This window comes from Pan troglodytes, chromosome 3 (genome assembly GCF_028858775.2).
Source record: "Pan troglodytes isolate AG18354 chromosome 3, NHGRI_mPanTro3-v2.0_pri, whole genome shotgun sequence".
Classification (NCBI taxonomy): Eukaryota; Metazoa; Chordata; class Mammalia; order Primates; family Hominidae; genus Pan; species Pan troglodytes.
Window position 1 is genome coordinate 2,632,834 of NC_072401.2, and position 22,719 is coordinate 2,655,552.

The 22,719-nt window shown below is 62.7% G+C and overlaps 1 protein-coding gene across 2 annotated transcripts; it reads right to left on the reverse strand.

The window, feature by feature from the left end:
- Positions 1–1,108: 1,108 nt before the first annotated feature.
- Positions 1,109–15,857, reverse strand: MXD4 (MAX dimerization protein 4). 2 transcript variants are annotated; one of them, XM_016951167.3, is made up of 6 exons: positions 15,664–15,857; positions 15,472–15,571; positions 11,728–11,757; positions 6,093–6,207; positions 4,769–4,931; positions 1,109–4,386 (listed from the first exon to the last, which is right to left on the reverse strand). In XM_016951167.3, the coding sequence occupies exons 1-6, from the start codon at positions 15,725–15,727 to the stop codon at positions 4,229–4,231; spliced, it is 630 nt and encodes a 209-aa protein (XP_016806656.2). In that variant the 5' UTR covers positions 15,728–15,857; the 3' UTR covers positions 1,109–4,228. The 2 variants fall into 2 exon arrangements, with proteins under 2 accessions (XP_016806656.2, XP_063664661.1); XM_063808591.1 differs by lacking the exons at positions 15,472–15,571; positions 15,664–15,857 and adding exons at positions 12,633–12,805; positions 13,714–15,291.
- Positions 15,858–22,719: the final 6,862 nt, after the last annotated feature.

Below are 22,719 nucleotides of genomic sequence, written 5' to 3' on the forward strand. Positions count from 1 at the left end.
GGGTGCCCCCGCTAATGGCCTCGAGGGCCCTGGGGCCCACACAGGTTCAACGATCCGGACTCTGCTGCTGGGGGTTAGGGGAGCTCAGATTCCTCCCTGAGGCCCCCGGCAGTTACCCTCCATGGCCACCCCACAACCTGCTGGCGGGTCCCACTGGGCCACCTCCAGTGCATAGCTACCGTGTGCACACTGTGGCGACCTCACACTCAGGAGCCCCCGTATGACCACCCAGCTCCATCAATTCTCCAGCACTCAAGGCAGGCATGTCCTCTCTCAGCTGCCCACTGCTGGGGCCCCCAGGACTCCTCCCTCTGCACCAGGGTAGCTGGGCCCACACCCCCACCAACCCCGGCCCTCGGCAGATCAGAGGTCTCTGCTTCCAAGGGGGTTCCCTCCAAAAGGCCTCCCTGTGGGGGGAGTGGGCAGCCAGCCTGGCTTGCTTGGGTGAGAACAAGGCCTCTTCTCCCCACTGTGTGAAGTCTCATCGCCTCACAACCACCCCGTGACGGGCACGACAGGAGCCTGTGTCTCCGTGGTCACCACCAGCACAAGGGGACAGCTGGCTACACCATCTCGCTTCACCTCAGCACGGCAGGTCCCCATGACAGGAAGCAGAAGCTGTGCCCAGGTAGTTCTGGGAACAGGTACAGAGCGATTCTCACAGTGCAGCTCTGAGAGCCAGCAGCCTCTGTGCAGAGGGCTCCTGGCTGGCACGGAGCACCCCAGGGAGCGGGCTGTCCTCGGCCAGCAGGGCCCCAGCACGAGGGCCAGAGGCAAAGTCCCAGTGCCTCTGGGACAAGAGCAACAAGAGCATCCAGTTGGCCAACAGGCCCATGGGGGCGCCCACCTCAACCCCGCCTTCACCCAGCTCCAGGGGCCACAGCATCCAGGGAGGCAGCTGTGACAGCGGGCCCGGTGTGGTTGGCGGCACGGGGTGCCGTGCTCCGTCAGGCCTCCCAGGAAAGAGGCTGTGGTAGGGCAACGAGGGCCACGGCCTGAAGGCCACATGGCGTGGTGCCATTGGGCCAGGCTTTCTGCTTGGAGGCCGAGGGCAGGGCGCGAAGCACGCTGACAGTGACAACCACAGAAAGAGCCGGAGCCAGCAGGGTGAGATATAAAAATCTGTATTTATATTACAATGACATAAGGACACAGCACGGCCCACACGGTGGACAGGTGGCCGGGGGCCCCTTTCCCCCTCTAGCGCACACCCCCCTCACCGGCACCAGGCCCTCGTGTGGCCCCCGACTCTGGCACGGAACCTGCCCTAGTGCCCAACATGGACCTGGGGCCACCCTGCTGGCCGAGGGTCAGGGTCCTCTGTGCAGGCAGTGGGGAGGGGGTCCCAGGTTCCCTGACAGAGGGAGGCAGGGCACGGGGGAGCCGGCCTCGCCCAGCGGACGGCATGGGCCGGGGCAGACAGCAGAGCGGGGACCCTAGGGCCACAGACCGGTACAGGGTTCCACCACCCGGGGACACAGGCCCAAGCACCGTGCCACTAAGATGGGGTCTGCAGAGGCAAAGCCTTGCTGCAGCCTCTCCCACTCTGCGAGGATGGCGGGGGTCTGCTATGTGGTTTGCGGGGGTTATCCTGGTATGCGGGAGCTGCCTTCCAATAAGGCTGGGGAACCCAAGCCTGAGTCTGGGTGCTCAGTGGCTGAGAGCACCGGTGTGGGCTGGGAGGGCACACGCAGAGGCTCAGGAGCCCTGGGCTCTGTTCTGCTTCTGTCTGCTCTCTATAGACACGGTGATGGCCTCTTGGTCCCTGCAGCCTCCAGTGATGGCAGCCTGGGCCCCTGACAGGGAGCAGTGGGAGGTTGGAGCATGTGGTGACTCCTAGCATGGGCCCCCACCCAGTGGGCAACCCCTCACCCACCTGCTGATGGCAGGGAGGGGCAGCTGAACAGCACCCTGGGTGGCTGTGAGACTGCCTCCCAGCCCACGTGGGAACCACGGCCTCAAGAGCCACAGGCTGAGCTGCCGGGAGGGTGGGCTGAGGGGCCACCACTGGTCACCGGGTGGATTCTGCTGGTCAGAGATGAGAGCAGAAGCCCCTAGCTGCCCCAGGCACTGGAGGGTGGGGCAGGGAGCTGGTGCTTCAAGAATTGAGGGCAGGGACACGACAAACTCAGGGCCCTGCAGTGCTGGCTGGGGAAGCAAGCTTTTACACACGGCCCGCCTTGCTCGGAGGTGCCACGGTGTTTGAAATGAAGCCTGGGGGGACAGACTCAGGCAGGCAGGGGAAGCTCCTTTCTGGGCACCCCTGGACCCCAGTGGGGCCGGAAGGAGATGCAGACAGGCCTCCTCACAACCACCCGCAACGCGTTCGGATGCCCCTCAGCTCCAGGCACCATGCCCCCTACAGCCTGCAGGGCAGGTTCTGTGCCAGAGTTGTTTCCAGGGACCCCCTTCCGCCACAGCGGGCCCCCCATCCCGGGGCGTCTATGCGTACGACTGAAAATAGACATGAATTTTCCCCATGATATGGGAATTGGCTACAGATGTACCAGAGGCACGGCAGGCACTGCTATGGGCCAGCCCCAAGGACAGAGGACGTCAGGAAGGAAAGGCGGGTGCAAGCCTCCTGGTGCCAGGCCTGCACCACCCAGTGAGCACAGTCTTCATTGGCTGCCAGTGTCTGAAACCTGGAACCCTCGCCTAGGCCAGGAAGCAGGGGGCTCGAGTCAGGTGACAGGCGAGAATCCATCTCTCTAGTGAGCAAGCAGGCCCCTGCCAGCCACTGGGGAGGGCAACACTGGGGACCAGGTCACAGCCCCTCCGTGCCACCCACAGGGGCCTGGCTGCATCGCCTCCAGGAAGCCCTGGCTGCTGGGAGGGGCTGCCCACAGGAGATGGGAGGACAGCACTAGCTGGGCAGGCCTGGGGCACCCTGAGCCACGAGGGACATGCTGGTGGGAAGGGCAAGGCCAGACACAAGACACAAGGCACATTTTGACGACGTGACGGAGGGACAGGTCCCTGAGACGCTGGGTGGCTCCCACCCCTCGGCAAACAAGGACGCAACAACAGCTAGGAAAATAGAGTACAAAAATCTCGTACAGGAAACAGAGGCGGCACACACGGACGTCCCTAGGCCGAGAGTCTTTAGGCTTTCTTCTTCTTAAAAATGGTTCTCTTTTTTTTTTTTCTGGGAAAGCCTCTCTGCCAGCTGAGGCTGCCGCAGCAGAGCTCATGAGAAGCCCTTTCCTAAGGTGGCTCCAGGAGCCCTAACCGGGCTGCTGGGCAGTGCAGCATTTTACTTTTTTGCTTTTTGTTTAAAAAAGGGAGATGAGTAAGCCCCCGAGGACCCAGCGGCTGCAACTTAACCAGCCTCCAGTTCACCCCAGCCCCAGCCAGGAAGAGAAGCCCCTCTCCTGTGCAGACAGGCAGGACTATTGGGTGGGCGTGGGTGAGCGGGAGCTGGAGGGGGATCCAGGCACAGCCCAGGGGCTGTTTGCCAGATGACCCCTGAAGGCCAGCATCCCCAGAACATGTGACCTCGGGACGCCCAGGTGTGTCTGCATGTGTGAGCATGTACACGAGTGCGTGTGTCTAGGTGCGTGCGCGTGTGCGTCTGACAGTCCTACCAGAGCAGACGCTGCCCAGCTCGGTGTGGGCTGGGCTGGCCTGGCCAGCCCCGAGAGCCCAGCCCTAGGTTCTGACACCTGCGAAGTGGGAAGGACCTTAACCACCCACCTGCCCCAGGTGCTCACCCAGTTCCCGCCCTTCACAGACCCCTTGTCCACGCCAGGAGCCTACGTGGACTGACAGGTAGGTGGACAGACGGACGGATGGACAGACAGCCTTGCCTTCCTTCCTTCCTCGGTCCACTCCTTTCTCCTGGGATCCAGGGTTGGGGTCTGAGCTCCCTGTGGTGGTCATTAAGCCCCTCACACGGCACCTGCCGAGGTTTGCAGCAATGACGTTTAATACTTCTGGAATGATTAGGAATCTGAGAACAGACCGTGGGCGGCTATGCTGACCAGGGCTCTGGATGTGGAAGCTGGGCCCTGCCTCCTTGCAGGGGACTCTGCCCAGCTGGAAGGGGCAGGCAGCTCGGCAGGCCCTGACTGGCAAGCGGGCAGTGCCAGGCAGCCCAGCGGCAGCTGGAGCTTCCAGAATGGCACAGCAGTGGGCCTGTGGAGAGGCTGGCGTCAACTGAAGGAGAACTGGAGGGCTGACACGCGTGGCTGGCGGGCAGGCAGGCCAAGGAGCAGAGGGCACGGGCCTACGAGAGGGCGGGGCGGCCCAGCCGCCGGCAGTGGGGCCCGAAGCCACTGTCGCCGCCGGTGCCACTCTGCAGGCTGTAGTGGTCGTCCGCGTCACTGCTGCTGCCAACACTGTCCAGCTCACCAGGGCCAAACTCCATGCCCTCTATGTCCACTTCTAGGGAGAATAGAGTGGGGATGGGGTCAGGCCTCTCTGAGGGTGCCAGCCCATTTCTCCCTTTTCTGGAAGCAGAACCTCTAGGCAGAGGGGCAGAAGTGCAGAGGGCGGTGTCTGGGCCCTGGGGCAGCAGACGCCAGGAGGGCTCTGGCTAAGAACCCAGCCTCAGAAGCACCAGTCCTCAGCGGGCCACACGGCCTCTGCATCCCACCCTCCCCGTCCAGTCCCTTCTGCACTTAATGACAAACACACACCCCAGTGCAGCAGGGAGCTGGGAGGGTTCTCCCCAGCCCCAGCACCAGGCACCTCCTCTCCACCCAGGGAGCTGCACCACTGCGCACCCGGAGGCCCAGGTGAGGCTGCCCCACGCCCCACGCCCCACCTTGCTCTGAGTCGTCCGTGGAGACAGCAGAGCCTGTGCTATCTGTGCGCACGCGCTCCACGCTCTGCACCGACAGCTGCTCCAGGCGCCGCTTCAGGAAACGATGCTCCTGCTGCAGCTGCTCCTTGATGCTCAGTGCCCGGCGGTCCTGCTCCTCCAGTTTCTGGGGGCGAGGGGAGCTGTGAGCTCACAGCGGGAAGAGGAGTCCCCCCATCCCCCTGGCCAGGCACTGGGGCACCCAGGCCTGGGCCCGGGAGGTTCCCCATCCCTGACAAGACCTAGCCAAGGCTACAGGCCACAGGGTGCCCAGTCTCCGCCGGCCCCACAGCCTGAGGTGGGTCCCTCCCTGTCCCAGCCAGGTGGTCACAGTCAGATGCCACCTCCCAGCCCTGTGGTTTCTGTCTACGGCCCAGCTCTAATACCCGCAGCCACCGGGCAGCCTTGGCCAAGCTGAGCCATGTATGGTAGCGGGTCAGTGCTACCCAATCTTTGGCTGGCACCGTCTCCAGGACAGTCTTGCTTACAGTGGGTCTCCTCACACACTCCCAGCCCTGCCCGCCCCCATGGGGCTGTGGCCTATGCCATGCCTGTCACTGCAACACCTGTGCCCTGCCCTCTCTAAACCTTCCTGTGGGCCCCACTGAGACACTGCTTGCTCTGTGAGGGCCCCCAGGGCTCTGGTTGTGCTCCTCTCAAAGCTCCTGACACCCCAGCCTGAAGGTGACCATGCCTATGCAGGCAGAAGAGGCCCTCAGAGCAGACAGAGATTTGCCCTGGTTGGTCCAAATGTCACAAGGCCCCCAAACCAACAGGGCTGTCAAAAGTCCTTTGGGGGGCTGACCCAGGGAATGTCTCCCTGAGCCCAGACCCACTGCCAGCTCCCGCTGCCCCAACCCCACCCTGGCACCCCCATCAGGTTGCCTACTTTTAGTCTGCCTTCTGATGGCACCCAGGAAACCCTGGCCCCCTCTCTCCTTCCAGCAGCTGCCTCTTCACAGCCCAGGGCCCCAAAGAGCAATCTGTCCCCCGACCTCCTGCTCTCCATCCCAGCCTATGCTGCGATGCGGCTTCTTATGCCATCAGCACCCAGCAAACCCGACACAAGCCACGGAACAGCCTCGACCCCTTGGCAGCTCCTGTTGCTGCTCCTCCACCCTGGCAAAACCCACCAGGCCCCCGACACACACCCGCCAGATGGCTCCCCACCCATCTTCAGGCCCTCTGATCCAAGGGCTGCCCAGGGTCCCCTGTGAGCACACCCCCAGGGCGTGCAGGGACACTGAGGCAGCCAGACAGGGCAGGGTGGAGAGCAAGGCCCACTCACCTTGATGTGCACCTTGGCCCGCTTCAGGAGGCTCAGCGTGGTGTGGCGGGTGCTGTCGGGGCCCAGGGGCACCAGTTGCTTGAGCTGCTCAAGGTACAGCCTGAGTTTGGCTCGTCTGAAAGAGCCAGAGACAGAACCATCAGGCTGGGGTGGGGGAGGGCAGCAGGCAGTTTCCAGGGCCCTGCACAGACCCACCCCCACCATCCACTGCTGCACGTGTGCTGAGGGTCCCTCTCTGAGGATCCCCTCCTGGCCTGGCTGGGAACCCCCGCCCCCCACCCCCAGGAGGAGCCCAACACCCACAGCCCCCAGACACCTGGCAGAAGCGCCCAGCTCACCATGGCCTGCAAAGCCTCAGCGCGTCACCGCCAGGCATTTCCTAGGAGCCCCAGCTCGCCCCCCTGCCATCCCCCATCCCCCATCCCCACCCTGGAGTCCACATGCAGGGAGGGGTGGGGTGAGGCGAGGGTGCCTTTTAGGCTGCACCGAGATCTGGAGGAACCCAGACAAGATTCACGTCTCTCTACCTCATCGTGCACAATGTGCTCTCTGTCACTTTTGTGACCATGGAAACATGATCAGCCTAGGTCAAGGGAGGGCCAGGGACCAGGCCCTTCCAACCCAAGTTTCATATCCCTTTGGAAACTGCCTCATTCCAGATTCTGTCCCCGTATCCACAGATGAATCCACTTTCCACAAAACTGGAGCCATGACATCCAGTGGTGCTTGCTTGCTTGTTCACACTCAAGGGTACTTGCTCACATGCCACAATCCTCCAGGACACATTCATCGGGCACCTCAGGAGAGGGGCCCTGGCTTCATCCTAGGCCTGCCCCTGTGGAAACACCGCCTTCCCTGCTGGCCTGCTTGTCTGCGGGGGAGGCTGGTGGAGCTCACGGGGTGCGGGGAGCCCAGCTCACCCAGAGGCGTCAACTCGGCCTGGGACCCTGGCCAGGCCCACGTGCACCTGCCTGGCAGTGCAGGGCACCCGGAGGTTTTGTCACTGCCATGTTCAACCACGGACTCACCCATCCCGTGCAGGCCGCAGAGGCTGCTTCCAAATATAGGACACTTTGATTTGGGTAAATCCTTATGAGTGGAATAACCAGGTGAAGGGGCAGGAATATTTTTTGTCTTTTGAAAACCTGCCGCCCAACTGCCCTGCCACAGCTGATGCCTACACACGTGACTTTCCCCACGTGGTGCCAACACTGAGCACCCCAGCCTTGGCATGTCTGCTCCTGCCGTTCCCAAGCCCAGCAAATCTTGTCCCCCTGGGAGTAACGTCGGCAGGGACAGCCATTTCCTCTGGACAGAGGAGGAGCCTGAAGAAGGAGGGGGCTGAAGAAGGAGGAGCCTGAAGAAGGAGGAGCCTGAAGAAGGGGGAGCCTGAAGAAGGAGGGGGCTGCTGGGTGCAGCGGTAACAGCCCCACCCGTCGGGAGGTCTGCCTGGAGGTGGCCTGAACAGGGCCAAGATCCTCAACGTCTCCCACGCTGTCCCCATGCACAGGTGCAGGGAAAGGGGTCCCAGGCTGCCGCTCTGTGACTACCCCAGCGCCTGGAAGCTCAGCCTCCCCACCTCCAGCAGGAGTGAGCGCCCTGCCGCCCCCCACCCCAGGAACTGTGTAGGCAAGAGGCCAAAGCGTGCTCTCTCTGCTCAGGGAGGGGTCCTTTCCCGAGGCGCGTCGCCACTGTACTGCAGCCACCACTGGGACGAGGTTTGCAAGTGGGGACGTTGCCAGGGGTCTCCTTCCCTGGTCCACTCTAGCAAATGGCTTTCCATCCCACCATGTAATTACATCAGCACTACATGACCTCTGTAGAACAATTTAAAAATGCAAATCAACAAAAAGGAAAAAAAATTAAAAGTACCCCCGAATTCCACCACCCCAAAACAACCTCATTATCATTTTAGTGTGTTACATATGCACATCATGAATGTTACGTGAAAAATTAGAATACGGAACCACATAGGTGACAAGTGACCCAATTTTGTTTAAAAAATAAAAGAGCAGACGCACACAAGAGACGACAGAATCAAACAAGGCACAGGGAGCGTGCGTCTCCAGGCGATGCACCTGGCAATTTTATTTCTTTAGCTTTGTGCTTTTCTGTATTTTCCAGGTTTTCTACGCTTAAAAAAACACACACACACAGACATTGCTGTGACAATCAGAGAAAGACACGTTTGCACAAGAAAGAAAAACACAGCTGAGAGACAAAGAACAAGTAGAAAAATCTTTGCAATACATATAAAAGACAAATGGTTAGTATTTGTGGTATTTTGAGCTCATACACATCAAAAATTAAAAGCAGAATGCCTCGATGTCACAACGGGCGAAGGACACAAACAGGCTGCAGGACACGAGGGCCAACCTAACCTAACGCCCGGCTCCATCTCACCCGAGCCAGGAAATGCACACACAAACAAGGAGGTACAACTTGCACCCTCTGATGGGCTGACATGAGAAGGGATGGCTTCTGCGCCAGCCAATTCCAGGGGTCGTTGATGGTTTGCTGGTGGGAGAGCAAAAGGGGACACAGGTCTGAAGGGCCATCGGTACAGTTATCACTGACCGCCAACCAGGATCTCTACTTCTAGGGCCTTGGTCCTACAAAACTATCCCCCCAGATCCGCAAAGGTCTGCGCTCACCAAGGCACATCGCAGGACTGTCCGGAAGTCCCTGTGTAAACCAGAGGGTCATCACAAAGAACGCCGGTGGCACAGCCAAGTGTCCTGTGCAGTCATCAGGGATGAGAAGGTGGAGGAGTGTGCCCTGACGCAGGCGGACAGGACTTACGTACGTGGTGTCGGGTGAAAGATCAAGTGAGGAAATGGAGAACAAGGTCCCCTCCTTATCCAAGTCTCATCGGCAATGTTAGTGCCCGCGGGGAGCAGTGGAGGATGTGGCTCAGCCTCCGAGTGCCTGGGATGCGGTCTCTGGGGTGGGGTGCAGGGGAGGTCCGTGAACAGACCGCTTTAGAAATCACGGAACACCTTTCTCAAGAGACAAACAGAAGCCATCTGACCACACACACGCACTGTCCAAAACCCGGTAACAGGTCCACCTGGCCCAGGAGTGTGGGCGCCAGGGCTGGAGGCCACAGAAATTCCTGCCCTGGAGAGCGGCAGTGGCCTGGAGCCAACTCTACAGTGGCTGGTTGTGGGACCCCAGGAAGATCCCCACCCACCCCTCTGAGCCATGAAGCCCCTCGGCCCGGGGCTGCACTGGGCTCCTGCTGAGCCCTCCCCTCCTGAAGCCGCTGCAGTGCCCTGGGCCCCCTGCCAGCACCCCACGGCTGTCCCTGGGCATCCAAAGGGCTTTTAAAACCTCCACTTCCTGAAGGAACCCTGTGTGGATTCAGGAGGCTGAACCCGCCTGCAGGACTAGCACGCTGGGCTGGTATCGACAGCAGCCCCACCTCTGACGCAGCACTTCCCAGCTCCCCCAAAAACCCCCATGCCCAGAGGGGGACCCAGGGCACCGAGAGGGCATGGCTCCACGCCAGCATCCCAGCCAACCAGAGAGCCTGGCTGCTGCTGCCGCTGCCGGGGAGCTGGGGGTGGCCCAGGAGCAAGCGTGCCTCCCACTCCCTCTGCCTGCGTTTTCTAGATGTTGCCAACAGAACTTCCCGAGGTATGTGAAAGCCGTGTGAGGCTGCACCAGCACATGAGGCTGGGCTGCAGGGGGCTCCTGGGGATCTCCTGGACGTGCCTGGGGGAATGTGGGGCAGAGACTCAGCTGAGGACTCTGGACTGGCCTTTGGGATGGGTCCTGCCATTCAGCGGCTGTCAAGGGCCAGGAAAGAAGGCTGGGATCTTCCCCCAAAACACACTAAGACCAGAGCCTGGAGTGGGGCCAGTGAGGTCAGCAGCCAAGAAGGCGAGGCCTCCACGGTCCCCAGGACCCTGGGGTTGGCAACAGCCTCAGACCTGCTGGAGCTGCCTCTCTACAAAGGGAGGAGGAGCAGGGCTGGGCAGGCTTGGCTCAGAGCACCCACAGGGGAAGTCCCACAGGCCCTGCCCAGTCCCCAGTAAGGGGACACCTCCAGGCAAAGCGATGTCCAGGGCCTGCCTCCCGGGGATGGCTGGGTGGCCCAGCCAGGGGCTTCCTTCCTTTCTCAAGACAGCACGCAGCCCTTCCTGCAGCCAAGAGCAGCTGGCATCAGGTAGGCTGTGATCCAGGGCCCCAAGCTCCAGGCCTGTAGGTGCTTGGGGCTGTCCACATCCGCCTCTTGGCCAGCCAGAGACAGAGACCCCCTGCACTGGGGTGGGGGAGTCCACAGAGACACCCTGGCTGCCCACACACCCCTCCTCTGTGTCTCAAGAAGGCCCCTTGAGGCCCTGGCTAAATGCAGCCTCTGGGAGGAGAGGACAGAGGGCAAAGCCAGGTCAAAGGGCAGCTGCAGGGGTCCCCTGTCCTCCCCAAGGGCTGCCACGCCCTTGCCACTCACCCTCCCCCAATGTCACTGCCCCTTAATCTGTCCCCATTGGGGAGCTGTCCTCCCAGGGACCGCCTCCAGGAAGCCTTCCCTGAACACCCCCACGTGCCTGCCCCGGCTCCTGGGTCCTGGTCAAGGCTAGGCTGGTCTTCTTAGGCCTGGAACAATTCCAGGCCTGCCTGGTTCTCTTGGGCCCTGTACCTGCCCCCACCTCTGTGGCCTCTAGGGAACCCCCCAAAACACACATGACCTGTCCAGGAAGTGCAGTTCCTCAGAGAACACTGCGTTCTGTCCCTGCCCAGCTGCCCGCCCCAGCCAGCAGCCTGAATCCCAGGAGAACGGAAGTTGGTGCTGTTGTGGGGGTAGACATGGTGGGGAGGCGGAGAACTGGCCGAGCACCAAATCTTTCTGGAGGGGACTGTGGGGGGCTCAACCAGTACGCAGACCTGCCCCACTAGGAAGGGAGGACAGAGCTGACCCATTTCACAGACAGGATCACAAGTCAGGAGACAGCGAAGGACCAGCATCCCTCGGGGGACTCTTCCTGGTCCTGGCATGGGGGCTCCTGCCTCTAGGGCTCCCGCTGCACTCACCCAGGGCTCCCGCTGCCAGCCCCTAGGCCCCTGAGCTCACCTGCACCTCATCCCCACCAGCAGAGCTGAGCCTGCAGCCCTAGCTGCCTCCGGCTGTCACCAGGAGGAATGAACACCCCGCAGCTTTACTCAAGAGCTCGCCTGAATCCTGCCCTGGGCTGGAGCTTCCCAGGCGGCCAGGGACTGGCTGCCCTCCATCTGCCCCTCGGACAAGACTCTAGCACGGCTTCTCGGAAGGCAGACCCCAGGATGCACAGGGCAGAGAGCCGAACCCTCCTGACTGGAGACCACTGTCCTGAAAGCCAAGGGCCCTGACTGTCACACAGCACAAGGGGCCCTGCTCCACGTCTCTGACCCCCACCTGGATGAGCTCTGGAAAGCAGGGCCTGGGCCTCCTGCCATCTCCTGCCTCTAGCACAGAGTGCCCGAAACAGACCCCAGCCTTCTCCTCCAAGTCTGACCATTCCCAAGACAAGGACACAGACTGGCAGCACAGCTGGCCATGCCCGGGACAGGGGCAGGCTCAGCGCACCACACACCCTCAGTAAAAGGGTGGGCCAGGTGTCGGGCTCATGTGGGGAACTGGGGGGTCACTTACCTGTGCTTTTCTAGCTCGTTGTGTGAAGACCTGTTTAGAAAGACAGAAAGACAGAGCTCACTCTGCTGTCTGCCCACCAGGGCACAGAGAGCAGTGCTCTCCTAGGGGGCCAGGACCTGCAGACAGTGGCTGGCTGTGTCTGGGTCCTGGAATGGCCCAGAGCAGTGAGGCCTGGGGCAGGTGAGCAGTTGCCCACCCAGGGTGGGGGGAACCACATGCTAAGGGTGGGCGCTGGTTGTCAGCTTTGGGTACTCTGTGCTGGGGGAGCCGCAGCTCACGCCCTGGAGTTCTCCATGGGTCAGGGACTTGGTTTGGGGAGAAGCAGCAGCAGGGGCCAGCCTTGCTTACAGGGAGGCCCAGAGCTGCAGGCAGGTCCAGGGCGCCCAGGGCCACCAGCCCACCTAGCAAGGCCCGTGGTGAATCTGGCTGACAGGAGGACCTAGGCCCCCTTCCAGAGGGATGGGGGAGGCCCAGGGAGCAGCAACAGGTCCTGGCGCTGACCCCCACCAGCCACCTGCCTTCCCTGCTCCCCAATCCCTGAGGCCAGCTGTGTCCTTGGAGCCAAAGCAGCCTAGCACCCGGGACAAACAGCAGGTGGAGATGGAGCCCAGAGACCAGGCCCTCAGGACACAGGTGGTCCTGTCCTGACACCACCACTCTCTCGGGCTCACACACCTGCGTGACCACAGCCCACCTTACCAATGGGGACCAGGGACACAGCAGCGTCAGCCAGGTCAGCCCATGAGGGGGCTTCTGAGATGTGGATGCTTCCCAGGCCAGTAGGCACAGGGGGACACTGAGGCCAGCCCTCCCACTTCCCTCAGGGGCTGTGTGCTAGCAGGATGGGCTGCCCTGGAGGCCCGGGCTCAGCTTCTCTGGGGACAGTGGCCCCACCTGCTGCTCACCTGTCTTGCCCATTCAGACGCGGGCACACAATTCCCAGCACCACAGGGTGTGCCACAGCATCTGCCTGGAGGATAACGAGGCAGGGGGACCTCGCTCCCAGCTCCAGGCCACCTTCCGTGTCCAGGCAGGACCCCACAGGCCAGCCAGGGCTCCCGGGCCTCCCAGGATGCCGCTGCACAGGTGGGCAGAGAGCTCAGACCGCCTCGGGGCACCTCCAGACCCAGCCCTGAGGCCTCTCCCTGCCCTCAGGACCTGGCTCCTTCCTGAAGCTTCTTGCTGACCACTGCCTGCTTCAGGAACTTGGGATCTGGCGTCTCCTGTCCCAACCACTCAGGCCAAGGGCCTGCCCCTCCCACCCGCTGCACCAACAGGCCCTGGGCCTCCTTGTGTAGCCTCAGCAGAGCCTCCAGACCCAGGTCTCAGGGTCCGGGAGGGCCTGTTGGTCACATGGGCTGGACAAGGAGCCTCCGAATCACTGCCAGGGCCAGCCAGGGCCGACCAGGGCCAGCAGAGGCCACAGCCATATGCTCCTCACTGGCCTCACAGAGATAGGCCCCTACGCCAGCGTTTCTGCTTCCCCAGAATAGGCAGGCCACAGAAATGAGCCGTACTCTCTGTCCTCAGCCCAAACTGCAGCCTGGCCACGTGGGTCTGTAGTCAAGAGGGAGGTCGGGGTCAGCAGGTGCCCTTCAACACAAAAGCCTACCTGCCTACCCCTTGAAGGGTGGCGTGGGGCTGGACCCCACCCTGGAGGCAGGGGGCCCTCCTCCAGCAGCCAGGGCCCCTCTTGCAGCTCCTCCTGGGCCCAGAGACCCTTGGGGTCCATCGAGGGGGATGTTTGCAACATGGGTCCCAGGAGCACTCTATCCCTCAGGAGAGGTGGGACCTGTCCCCGCTGAGGCCAGGCCAAGTGCGTTCCCAGCATTCCCGTGACCCCAGGAGACAAGCACACTTCCCACAGAATGGACCCCCGTGCAGGCTGGCCCCAGTGCTCTGCCACCTCCCTCAACCCTGACACTGTCCTCCGGCCCCACTCCCTACCCTTGCCCCAGCCTCACTGTGCCATGTCCCCTCCCTCACCTTGGCAGAGCATGGAAGCCTCACAGGTGGGGACAAGTCAGGGGCTCGGAGATCCTCTGGCCCCCTGCTCCGCCCAGCTACTTGTCTGGGCTGGCTGAGGAAACCTCCAGGGCAGTGCTGCCCACCCGAGGAAGGGGCCAAGCCGCCAGCCCTGGGCTGCCTCAGGCCCCGGGGGAGCGGGGCTCGGCCCAGAGGAGCCAGAGGAGATGCACCAGAGTTGGGGAGCCCTCTGTCTCCCTCACCAGTGCCCCCATGGTCTCTGTCCCAGCAGAATGTGGACAGCTGGGACCCCATCTCAGGAACAGGCATCATCAGAGATGGGTGAGTGGCAGGCAAGTAACCAAACCTCTCCTTGCCTCAGTTTCCTTGGCCATAGAGATAAAAATCACATCGCCTCTCTGAGCCTGGGGTGAAGATGAACTGGCTGCATGTGTGAAACGCTCAGCATAGAGGCAGTGTTCGGGCAGCCTTGGCCAGGACGCTGGTTGTCAGCTTTGGGTTCTCCATGCTGGGGGAGCCCCAGCTCACGCCCCAGAGTTCTCCACGGGTCAGGGACTTGGTTTGGAGAGAAGCGGCAGCGGGGGCCGGGCTTGCTCACTGAGGAGGCCTGAGGCAATGGTTCCCTCGTCACACTCCTGTCCTTCCCCAAACTGTCCCCAGTAGGGGACCAGGGGCTGGGACTCAGGGACGGGTCCCAGCCAGGGCAGCTGGAGACTCAACCAATTCCTCGCCTGGCTCAGGATGCCACAGAAATGGGTCCCTACACCAGCCTTTCTGATTCCCTACAACAGGTAGACCACAGGAATGAGCCATGCCCTGGGGCTCTGAAGCCCCCTACAAACGCAGCTCCCAGCCTGCTCACACAAAAGGGCTGGGCCAAGGTGGGTCCAGACAAGACCAGGTGTGCTATGGTCCTCACAGCAGCCAGGAGGGTGGAAATCCCCGGGGAGCCCCGGCCCAGGGTCCCCACTCCCCACGCGGGGGACCTGTACGCACCCCAGCTTCAGGGCTTCTGCTGCCTGAACACGAGGTCAAGGTATGGAGGGCGCAGCTGGCACCCGTAGTAACGACTTCGTGGGGCCCCTGCCCTGCAGCCTGCCCCCTCCTCCCGCCCCCTTAAAAGCCTCTGTCTTAAAAAAGAGGACCCCCATACTGGAGGCTGGAGTTTCGCTGTGTCAGGAGGCTGGGCAGAAGCGGTGGGCACCCTGGGAGGAGTGAGGGCCCAGGACAGCGCCTCCACTCGCTTCTCTGTCTAGGCTCCTGGGGGCGGGGGAAGGTGGGCGAGCAGCAGAGTTCGGCTGGCAGAGCCATTCGAAAGGAGGCCGCCCACCCACCCGCGGAGAGAAGGGGTTAGGGCCGGCAGCCCCCGCAGACCCTGGCTGAGCCTGTTTCCCCAGACCCACGGGGCACCGGCCAGCGCCCGCTGACAACTTTTCTACCGCCTGGAAAAGTCCAGAACAACTCGGGGGCGGGGAGCGGGCGCGGGAGCGGACCCCGGCGGCGGGCGCTGTACGCGTGGCACTGTTTACGCGAGCGGCCCGGGAGGCGCGGCCGCGGGAAGATGGCGACGGCGAGGGCGGGGCCGGCCGGGCGGGGCTGCGGCCGCGGCCTGCGCGCCTCCTCCTCCAGGCTGGCCGCCGGGGCGCGCGGCGGCGGCGCTGAGGGCCGCGGGCCGGGAATCGGGGCCCGGGGAGCACGCTCCGGGCGGGGGCGGGGGTTCGGACCGGGCCGGGCGGGGTCGGGAGCGGGGGGCGGTACCTGTTGTTCGGGGCCTTGCGCACCAGGCCGGCCGCCTTTGTTTTCTCCCTGGCGAAGTCGCCGTCGAAGGGCAGCACCGAGGCGTAGCCGTGCTCGGCCTCTGCGGACACACGGCGCGGTCAGCGGCCCCCGCCCGGCCCGGCCCCGCCGCCCGCCCACCGCCGCGGGCGCACAATGGGGTGCAAGCGCTACCTCGATCCCTGCGCTCCAGGTACTCGGCCGCCTCCAGCAGGATCAGCAGGGAGTTCAGCTCCATCCTCCCGCCCGCGCCCGTCCGCCCCGGGACGGCGGCGGCCGCTGCCCGGCCCGCTCCGGCCGGCTCCGCTCGCCGCCCGCCCCGCGCGCCCGGCCACCGCACTTCCAGACTCCGCGGACTCCGGCGCTCGGCCGCCACCCTCCGCCTCAGGCCCTCAAATTGACACATAAGGGAGAGCGGCGGCCCGCAGAGCCAATGGGAGGCGGCGTTCGCGCTCCGGGGGCGGGCGCCGGGCCGGGCTGGGGCCAATGGGGACGGGTCGAGCGCCTCGGGCCGGGCCGAGAATGTTGACAGATGCAGAGCTGGGCTGGGATAGGCCGGCCGCGCTAGTAACAATTTAGAAGCCCGAGCTTAGCAACAGCACGTGGTGGCCCGGCCCCCGCGCTAGCTGACTGGCGGCCGCCGTGCATGTTAAGTAGGCGCCGCGCGCCGATTGGCCAGAGCGGCCTATGTAAAACAGGCACTGCGAGCCAATGGCCGGTGGCGGGGCGCGCGGCCAATGAGGGCGCCGCAGCCGGACGCGTTGCCGAGAGGAAGCGCAGCGCGCGGGGACCGCCCGCCGTCCTGGGGGCCCGTTAGGACGCAGGAGCGTCTGGGCTACTAGGGCGAAGCAGGGCGCTCCGGGGCGTGCGCCGGGCCGGTCCGGACCGCCGGGTCTGAGCGCGACGAAAGCAGTGGCTGCGTGGGGGGACGAGGCCTCGCGCTCTGCCCGGGGGTCTTGCGTGGGGCCGTGAACGACTCCCCTCCCCGCCGGGCGCAGAGTGGCCCCGGGAAGGGCCGGGACCTCGGAGAGGGACGCAGACGCTCTGATCCTAAGAGCCAGGCGTCTCTGAGGGTGTCAGTGGGGAAACAGGCCCAGAGCGGGCGGGCTCCTCAGATCGCCCAGTGGACGCCGGAGCTGAAGGAGGGCCCAGGTCTGGGGAAGGGACACAGACGTGCGGCCAGAGTCGAGAGGCTTCCCGGAGTGGGGGGCTGCATGCTCTGTGTCTGGCCTGAGGGGCAGGGACGTTCCTAGAGGCAGGCGCTGGCCACCTCTGGCCGAGGACGCCCTAAGTGGGGACGGGAGTGAACCCTTCATCAAATCCCAGCTGGCGGGTCTCCCTAGTGACCCCTGACCCTAAGGCTGGCCCAGGAGGTGGCAGGACTGGCAGCCCCAGACTGGCCTCGGCACCCCCCACCCTCTCGCAGATTTTTTTTGTTGTTGTTGTTTTTTGAGACGGCTCTGTTGCCCAGGCTGGAATGCAGTGGCGTGATGTCAGTTCACTGCAACCTCCGCCTCCCGGGTTCAAGCGATTCCCCTGCCTCAGCCTCCCAAGTAGCTGGGACTACAGGCGCGTGCCACCACGCCCAGCTAATTTTTGTATTTTTAGTAGAGATGGGGTTTCACCATGGATGGTCTGGATCTCCTGACCTCGTGATCCGCCTGCCTCGGCCTCCCAAAGTTCTGGGATTACAGGTGTGAGCCACCTCGCCCGACCCATCTCACTGATTTGATTTTTGAGGTTGGTGGCCTGGATGTGCCAAGGGCCAGGCCCCGCAGGCTGGAGAGTGTGGAGGCATAAGGTGGCTGGACCCCTCCAGAAGTACTCAGTGGGACACAGGGGCTGCTGCTGGCAACGAAACTGAACAAAAAATGCAAAACCTCAGCACCAGGACTCCTGTGAAAGCTTCGTGTGCGTCTCCCTGTGTTTTGCATGCCCGGCTTGCAGATCAGGACATGGGACTAGAGGCTCAGGGATTTGCTAGGGTCTCCCAGAAATCTCAGCAGAATGGAGATTAGTGCTGCCACACACGTCTCAGGGCTATAGGAATGCAGAGGCCAGAGCCTCCTGGCCTGGCTGGTCCTGCTGGGTGTAAGCCTGTGGTGTGGGCTTCAGAATAATGTGTGTTCCCACAGAGCCCTGCAGGACCCAGTGGGGAACTCGGACACTGCTATGAGACAGCCCTGCATGGACATTGAGACAACCCCCTTGATGTTAGCAGGGGCCCTTCCTGTTCCTGCCCCACAGTGACGCCAGGGCCCAAGGCAGAGCCCCTCACAAGAACTCAGCACCGAGGCCCTCCAGGTTAGTCTGCATGGCTGCTCAGAGCTGTGCATGGTAAAGAAAGGTGCCCAAGTCTGGGGAGGAGCAGGGTGTGTTTGGGCTCTGGGGACCCAGCTCTCCACTTGGGGATGAGCATTTTGCAAAGTTGCCCCATCCCTGCTTTGGCCGCCGGGTGAGTTGCTGCCGACAGCTAAAGCAGACACCTGGCCTAGTACAAGTGCACCTGCTGGGCATAGTGCACGCCCCCTTCCTGCCATGGGCCAAGAGATTTGTTCTGTGTGGCAGTGGGCAGCACAGGTGCGCAGGTGTGTCTATGGGGAGGCACCTGCATGCTACCCCAGTCTAAGAGATTTTTAGCCTCAATTTAGGTCATTTATGGACTCACCCTCGCCTCCCACCACACTGAGGACCAAGCACTTCCCTGGTGTCCCTGGGCTCAAACCTTGCCTGGTAGTGTGGGCACCACTGCCTGGGGGAGCAGGAAGGAGTTGGGGGTTGGGAGGAGAAGCTGCAGGAGGCGATGGATGACTGAGGGCTGAGCTGCAGCCAGGGAGGGAGGTACTGGAGGCATCGGCCAGCAATGGCAGGAGGAGAGGGAAGGGGAGGGAGCAACCAGGAGAGGCCTGGAGGTGATGTTGGCCTGGCCCAGATGGCTGCAGGTGGGCCTTGAGCCCTGCCAGGAGAGGTCTGGAGCCCCTGGGGGATAGGGGCACTGGTCCCACCTGCGGTTGGCAGGGTCTCTACACCCACGGGTCTCAACTTGTCCTTCCCAAGATGGGCAGAGGCATCTTGGGTCAGTGCCGGCAGGCACCAGTGCCCATGGAGTCTCGGGCGGTTGAGGAGTGGGGAGGACGTGGCTCAGGTCAGCCAGTTGGACCCAAGCCCTGCAGGGCATGGGCCATGTCCCCTTCTGTAGGGCAGGTCCCCCGCAGGGTGTGGCATCTCTGGGGAGCTTTCCATGGGCACAAGCTACCGCGGGAGGCTCCTGCCCAGCCCTGCCCTGCCCTTCTCCAGAGTCAGGACCTGTCCAATGGGCACCAATGAAAGCTAGGAGGGAGGGGGCAGACATCTCCAGCCTCCTTCCCTGGGGAGCCCAGTCCCCCCACCCTACTCTGGGAGGACCTCTCTATGCCACTCTGGGACCCCCAGGGTGCATCTCATTCCTGCCCCATCCTCTGAGCCCCACCCAGCCTTACATTCTCCCTGGGTTGTTCGCCCTCTGTCTCCTTTCCCTCATGACGGCCCTCCCCAGCCCACCCCAGGCAGGGGCTCCCAGGGAAGGGACAGGGCCTGCATGCAGAAGGGCTTCCCCGGTTTTGGGTGGAAGGCCACGGCAGGCTTGTCTTCCGCTGCCTGGATTTCCTGAGTTATCTTGCCCCAGCTGCCACAGCCTCAGCTTCCCTGGCTGTGAACGGGGCTGGCAGTGCTGCCTCTTGGGACATATGGAGGACGGAATAGGAATAAAGGATTCCTGGTTTGGCTTGGGAAAGGGTACTGGGCTGACTCCCCACCCCCAGGATCTGTGAGAGTATCTAAGGCCAGCCCCAAAGAGACCTCCAGAAGACAGCTTCCTGGCCTTCCTGCGCCCACTGGGCCCCTAATTCCTTTCACTGGACTCAGGATCCACAAACTCCTCATGGCCACCACACACACATGACTTCTTGGGGTGTCTGAGTCTTGGCAGAGCCTCAGGGAGCACCCCTCACACACCCAGGGAGGGAAGGTTGGTGAGGCCCCGGCAGCTGCAGAGCCTCTTTCCCACACTTCCAGGCTGACCAGGCCCTGATCCCCCAAACTTGGCCACTGACACCCTGCCCCTCCCACCTTGGGCCTCCTGTCACTGGGTGGGCTGCCTGCAGCCCCCAGGTCCCCTGCACCAGCATTTGGGGCGGGAGGCTGCCCTGCCTCCACTCCGTCAGAATCCTGCAGCGCAGTCCCCATCTCCACAGCCCTGAGGGGTGGCAGGTTCTAGGTCAGTGGGGTGGCCTGGGTCAGGGCTGGAGAGCTGTGACCAGCTCAGCACGCACCCAGTCCCCCGAGGCCTTGGCTCCCCTACACCGAGAGGCCTGGTTGTGTCCCGGCACCAGGGGGAGTCCCTATGGTGCCTCTCCTTGAAGCCACCCTGGATTCTAGTCCTGTCAACTTCCCTGGGCCTGTTTCCTGGGCTGTAAAATCGGGGGTGACAGTACTTGCCTCTTGGGTGGTTGGGGTGTGTCATGAAGGATGCATGCAAAGCCCTGCACAGCAGCGGGCTGGGCACTAAGGGGTGCCCAGGAGGTGCCAGGAATGTGAACATCAGCTCCAAATCAGCAAGAGCCTCCAACCCCTCGGCCCTGCCCACAGAGAGACAGGGCTTAGGAGAGACAGGGCCTGCCCAGTCTCAGCCGGTCAGTAGCAGAGTCTCGCTGAGAACCTGGGTGGAGCTTTGGCTGCCCGGCTGGCCAGCCACAGGCCCCAGGCCAGGCCTCTTGGGGGCCTTCCAAAAAGTTTGACACTCAGGAAAACACTGTCTCCAGAATACAAAAAGAAGACGGCACAATCAAAATGCATGGAGATGTAATTAAATGTTTATATAACCAAACATAATGTCAGCGTTATTTTTAAATTTAAAATCAGATAATTCTATTTGTGAACAATTGGTGGGGTAGATTTTTTTTCTCACTTTAAAAGGTTTTCCCAGCATGCAGAAGACCCCCAGACAACTCAGACAACTATAAGTTAAATGAATTTCCTATGGCCCAAAATGTCTAAAAGCAAAAGAGGAAATTTTCCTTTCAAACACTTTTACAAGAGAAAAACAAGTTTATGAAAGAGGCTGTGGCTGCAGATTCAAGGCACTTGCTGTGGCGTCTGGGGGTGGCCTTTAAAATTCGGAGGGCCAGGACCTCTGAAGCTGGACAGGCCCTGCCTGGCCCTGCTGCTGTTCCGGGACCCCCTTTCTTCCCTGAGGCCTGGGGTAGAAGAGCAGGTCCTCCTCTCATGAATGGTAGGGGTGCTGCTATCTGGGAAGGCTTCCTGGAGGAGGTGGGTCTATGGGGCCTGGGAGCACCTCCAGGACTCTGGGGCATGGGGGTAGTGTGGGCGGGCACTTTGAGGCCTGCCTGCCTCCCCTGAGCTCCCACTGCAGAGTCCAGAGGGTGGGAAGAGCAGGGGCTGGGTGCTGGTGGAGGGAGGCATCAGTGCACAGATGCCACAAAGCTGCCTCCCCAGGGTTCTGCCAGCTCCCCGCCTAGCCCTGGTGGTACAGGCGTCCAGCTCCAACCAGGAACACTGGGGGCATGGTCTGTCCTGCCCTTGGTCATTGCTGTACCAGCTAGGGCCTCTCTGGATCTTCCTCCCAGGTGTAGGACCTTGAGGACTAGGGCCTGGCTACTGGGTCAGGCTGCGCTGGGGTCTCTGTCCAGACTTAGGGTGCCTGGCCACGGTGGGGAGACCCCAACACCTCAGGTTGCACTGCTTCGAGGAGGCAGTGGATTGGGCGGGCCTTGGTGGCCATTAGGGGCAACACCAGGACTCCTGAAGATAAGCAAGGGCTGCGGTGGGGGGTGGGGCCGGGCCTGGGCCGCAGGATAGGAGGGGACAGTCCCTGCCTCAGACCGGCTCCCTGGCCCAGCAAGGACGCCCACCACTTCTGAGCCTCCCTGCATTCTCGCCCCAGGCCTCCCCAGAGCCATCTGCCCCTTTGCTCACAGCCTCCTTATCCCCATCAGCCCAGGAACCAGCACAGCCAATGTGGGTGGGGAGCTTGCTGCCTGAGGAAGGGCCGCTGTACAGGTGAGCCACAGGGCACCCGCCACAGTGCAGGTGGGTGAGGGCCTCGGGAGACGCCTCAGCCTGCAGTGGGCAGGGCAGGACAGGGTGGGGCTTCTCCCTTCTCCCCCACCTCGTCCCACCTCCCCAAGATCAGGTATGGCAATGGTCTCTTTGCCCCAGGCTTCCTCCTGAGCCCCTTGGACACAGCGAGCTTGGGGGATCCTCCCAGTCCTGTGCATAGCCCAGGCAGCGCAGGGAGGCCTGGCCCAGGCAGCCTCAGCCTTTCTGCAGCTGCTGGGACCAGGAACCCGGGTGCTCGGGTGGGGACGCGCCTGCCTCCGCAGCAGCCTTCCCTGGAAATGGCCTCCAGACACCATCCAGGCACCATCGGCCACGGCCAGTGCTTCCTGGAGCCCCTCCCATCGCAGGAACTTCTGTGTCTGCCTCTTGGAGACCCTCCTAGATACGCACAACCCAGTTCTGTCACAGACCTCCTCGAACCTCAGTTTCCCCACCTACAACACGGGGATGCTGCTCCCTCAAGGGGCTGTGGGAGGAGAAGAGACAGCCCTGCTCAGGAAACAACAGCAATGATGGTGATGGTGGAGAAACTGAGGCTCACAGGGGCTGACCCCACAACCAGACCCCATGGCACTCTCCTGCCCCCAACCCAGAGACTGCGGTCCCCAGCCCCACCTGTGGGTGGGCGACAGGCCATCCCTTTTAGAGCCTTCCAGAGCTGGTTCTGCCTTGGCCCAGCCCCTCTCATCCCCAGGTCCTGACTCTGCCCTTGGGGTGGGAATAGCCCCGTGGGTGGTTGGTGACCACATGTCCTGCCTTTAGTATGGAAAGTCCCGCAGCCCAGAAAACCTCTCATTCCTGGGGGAACAAGACAGTTGGTCACCCTTTCTGGGGGGATCCTGCGACCCCAGGCTTTCCTGCAGGGCAGCTTTTAGAGGGGCTGCCCTCTCCCCTCCCCCCTGCACAAGGCAGGCCAAGGCTGGTCTGGAGGGCTGCCGGGGACACAGGCCACATCCAGACCTCTGAGGGGAGACCCTTCTTGGTCTCTGCTCCCTCTGCCACTGCTGACCTGGTGGACCAGGAGGGACCCCCTTGCCTTAGCCCGGAAGGCGGCCGCCGTGGGTGCCTGTGAGGAGCCAGGGGATGTGGTGCAGCTTCGTGCAGCACAGCTGT

Coding starts and splice junctions, on each gene's coding strand:
- MXD4 (XM_063808591.1), bottom strand. CDS start 14,025: ATGATGCCTGTTCCTGAGATGGGGTCCCAGCTGTCCACATTCTGCTGG. Junction 4,932..6,092: donor GGGCCAAGGTGCACATCAAG/GTGAGTGGGCCT, acceptor CCTCGCCCCCAG/AAACTGGAGGAGCAGGACCG. Junction 4,387..4,768: donor CACGGACGACTCAGAGCAAG/GTGGGGCGTGGG, acceptor TATTCTCCCTAG/AAGTGGACATAGAGGGCATG.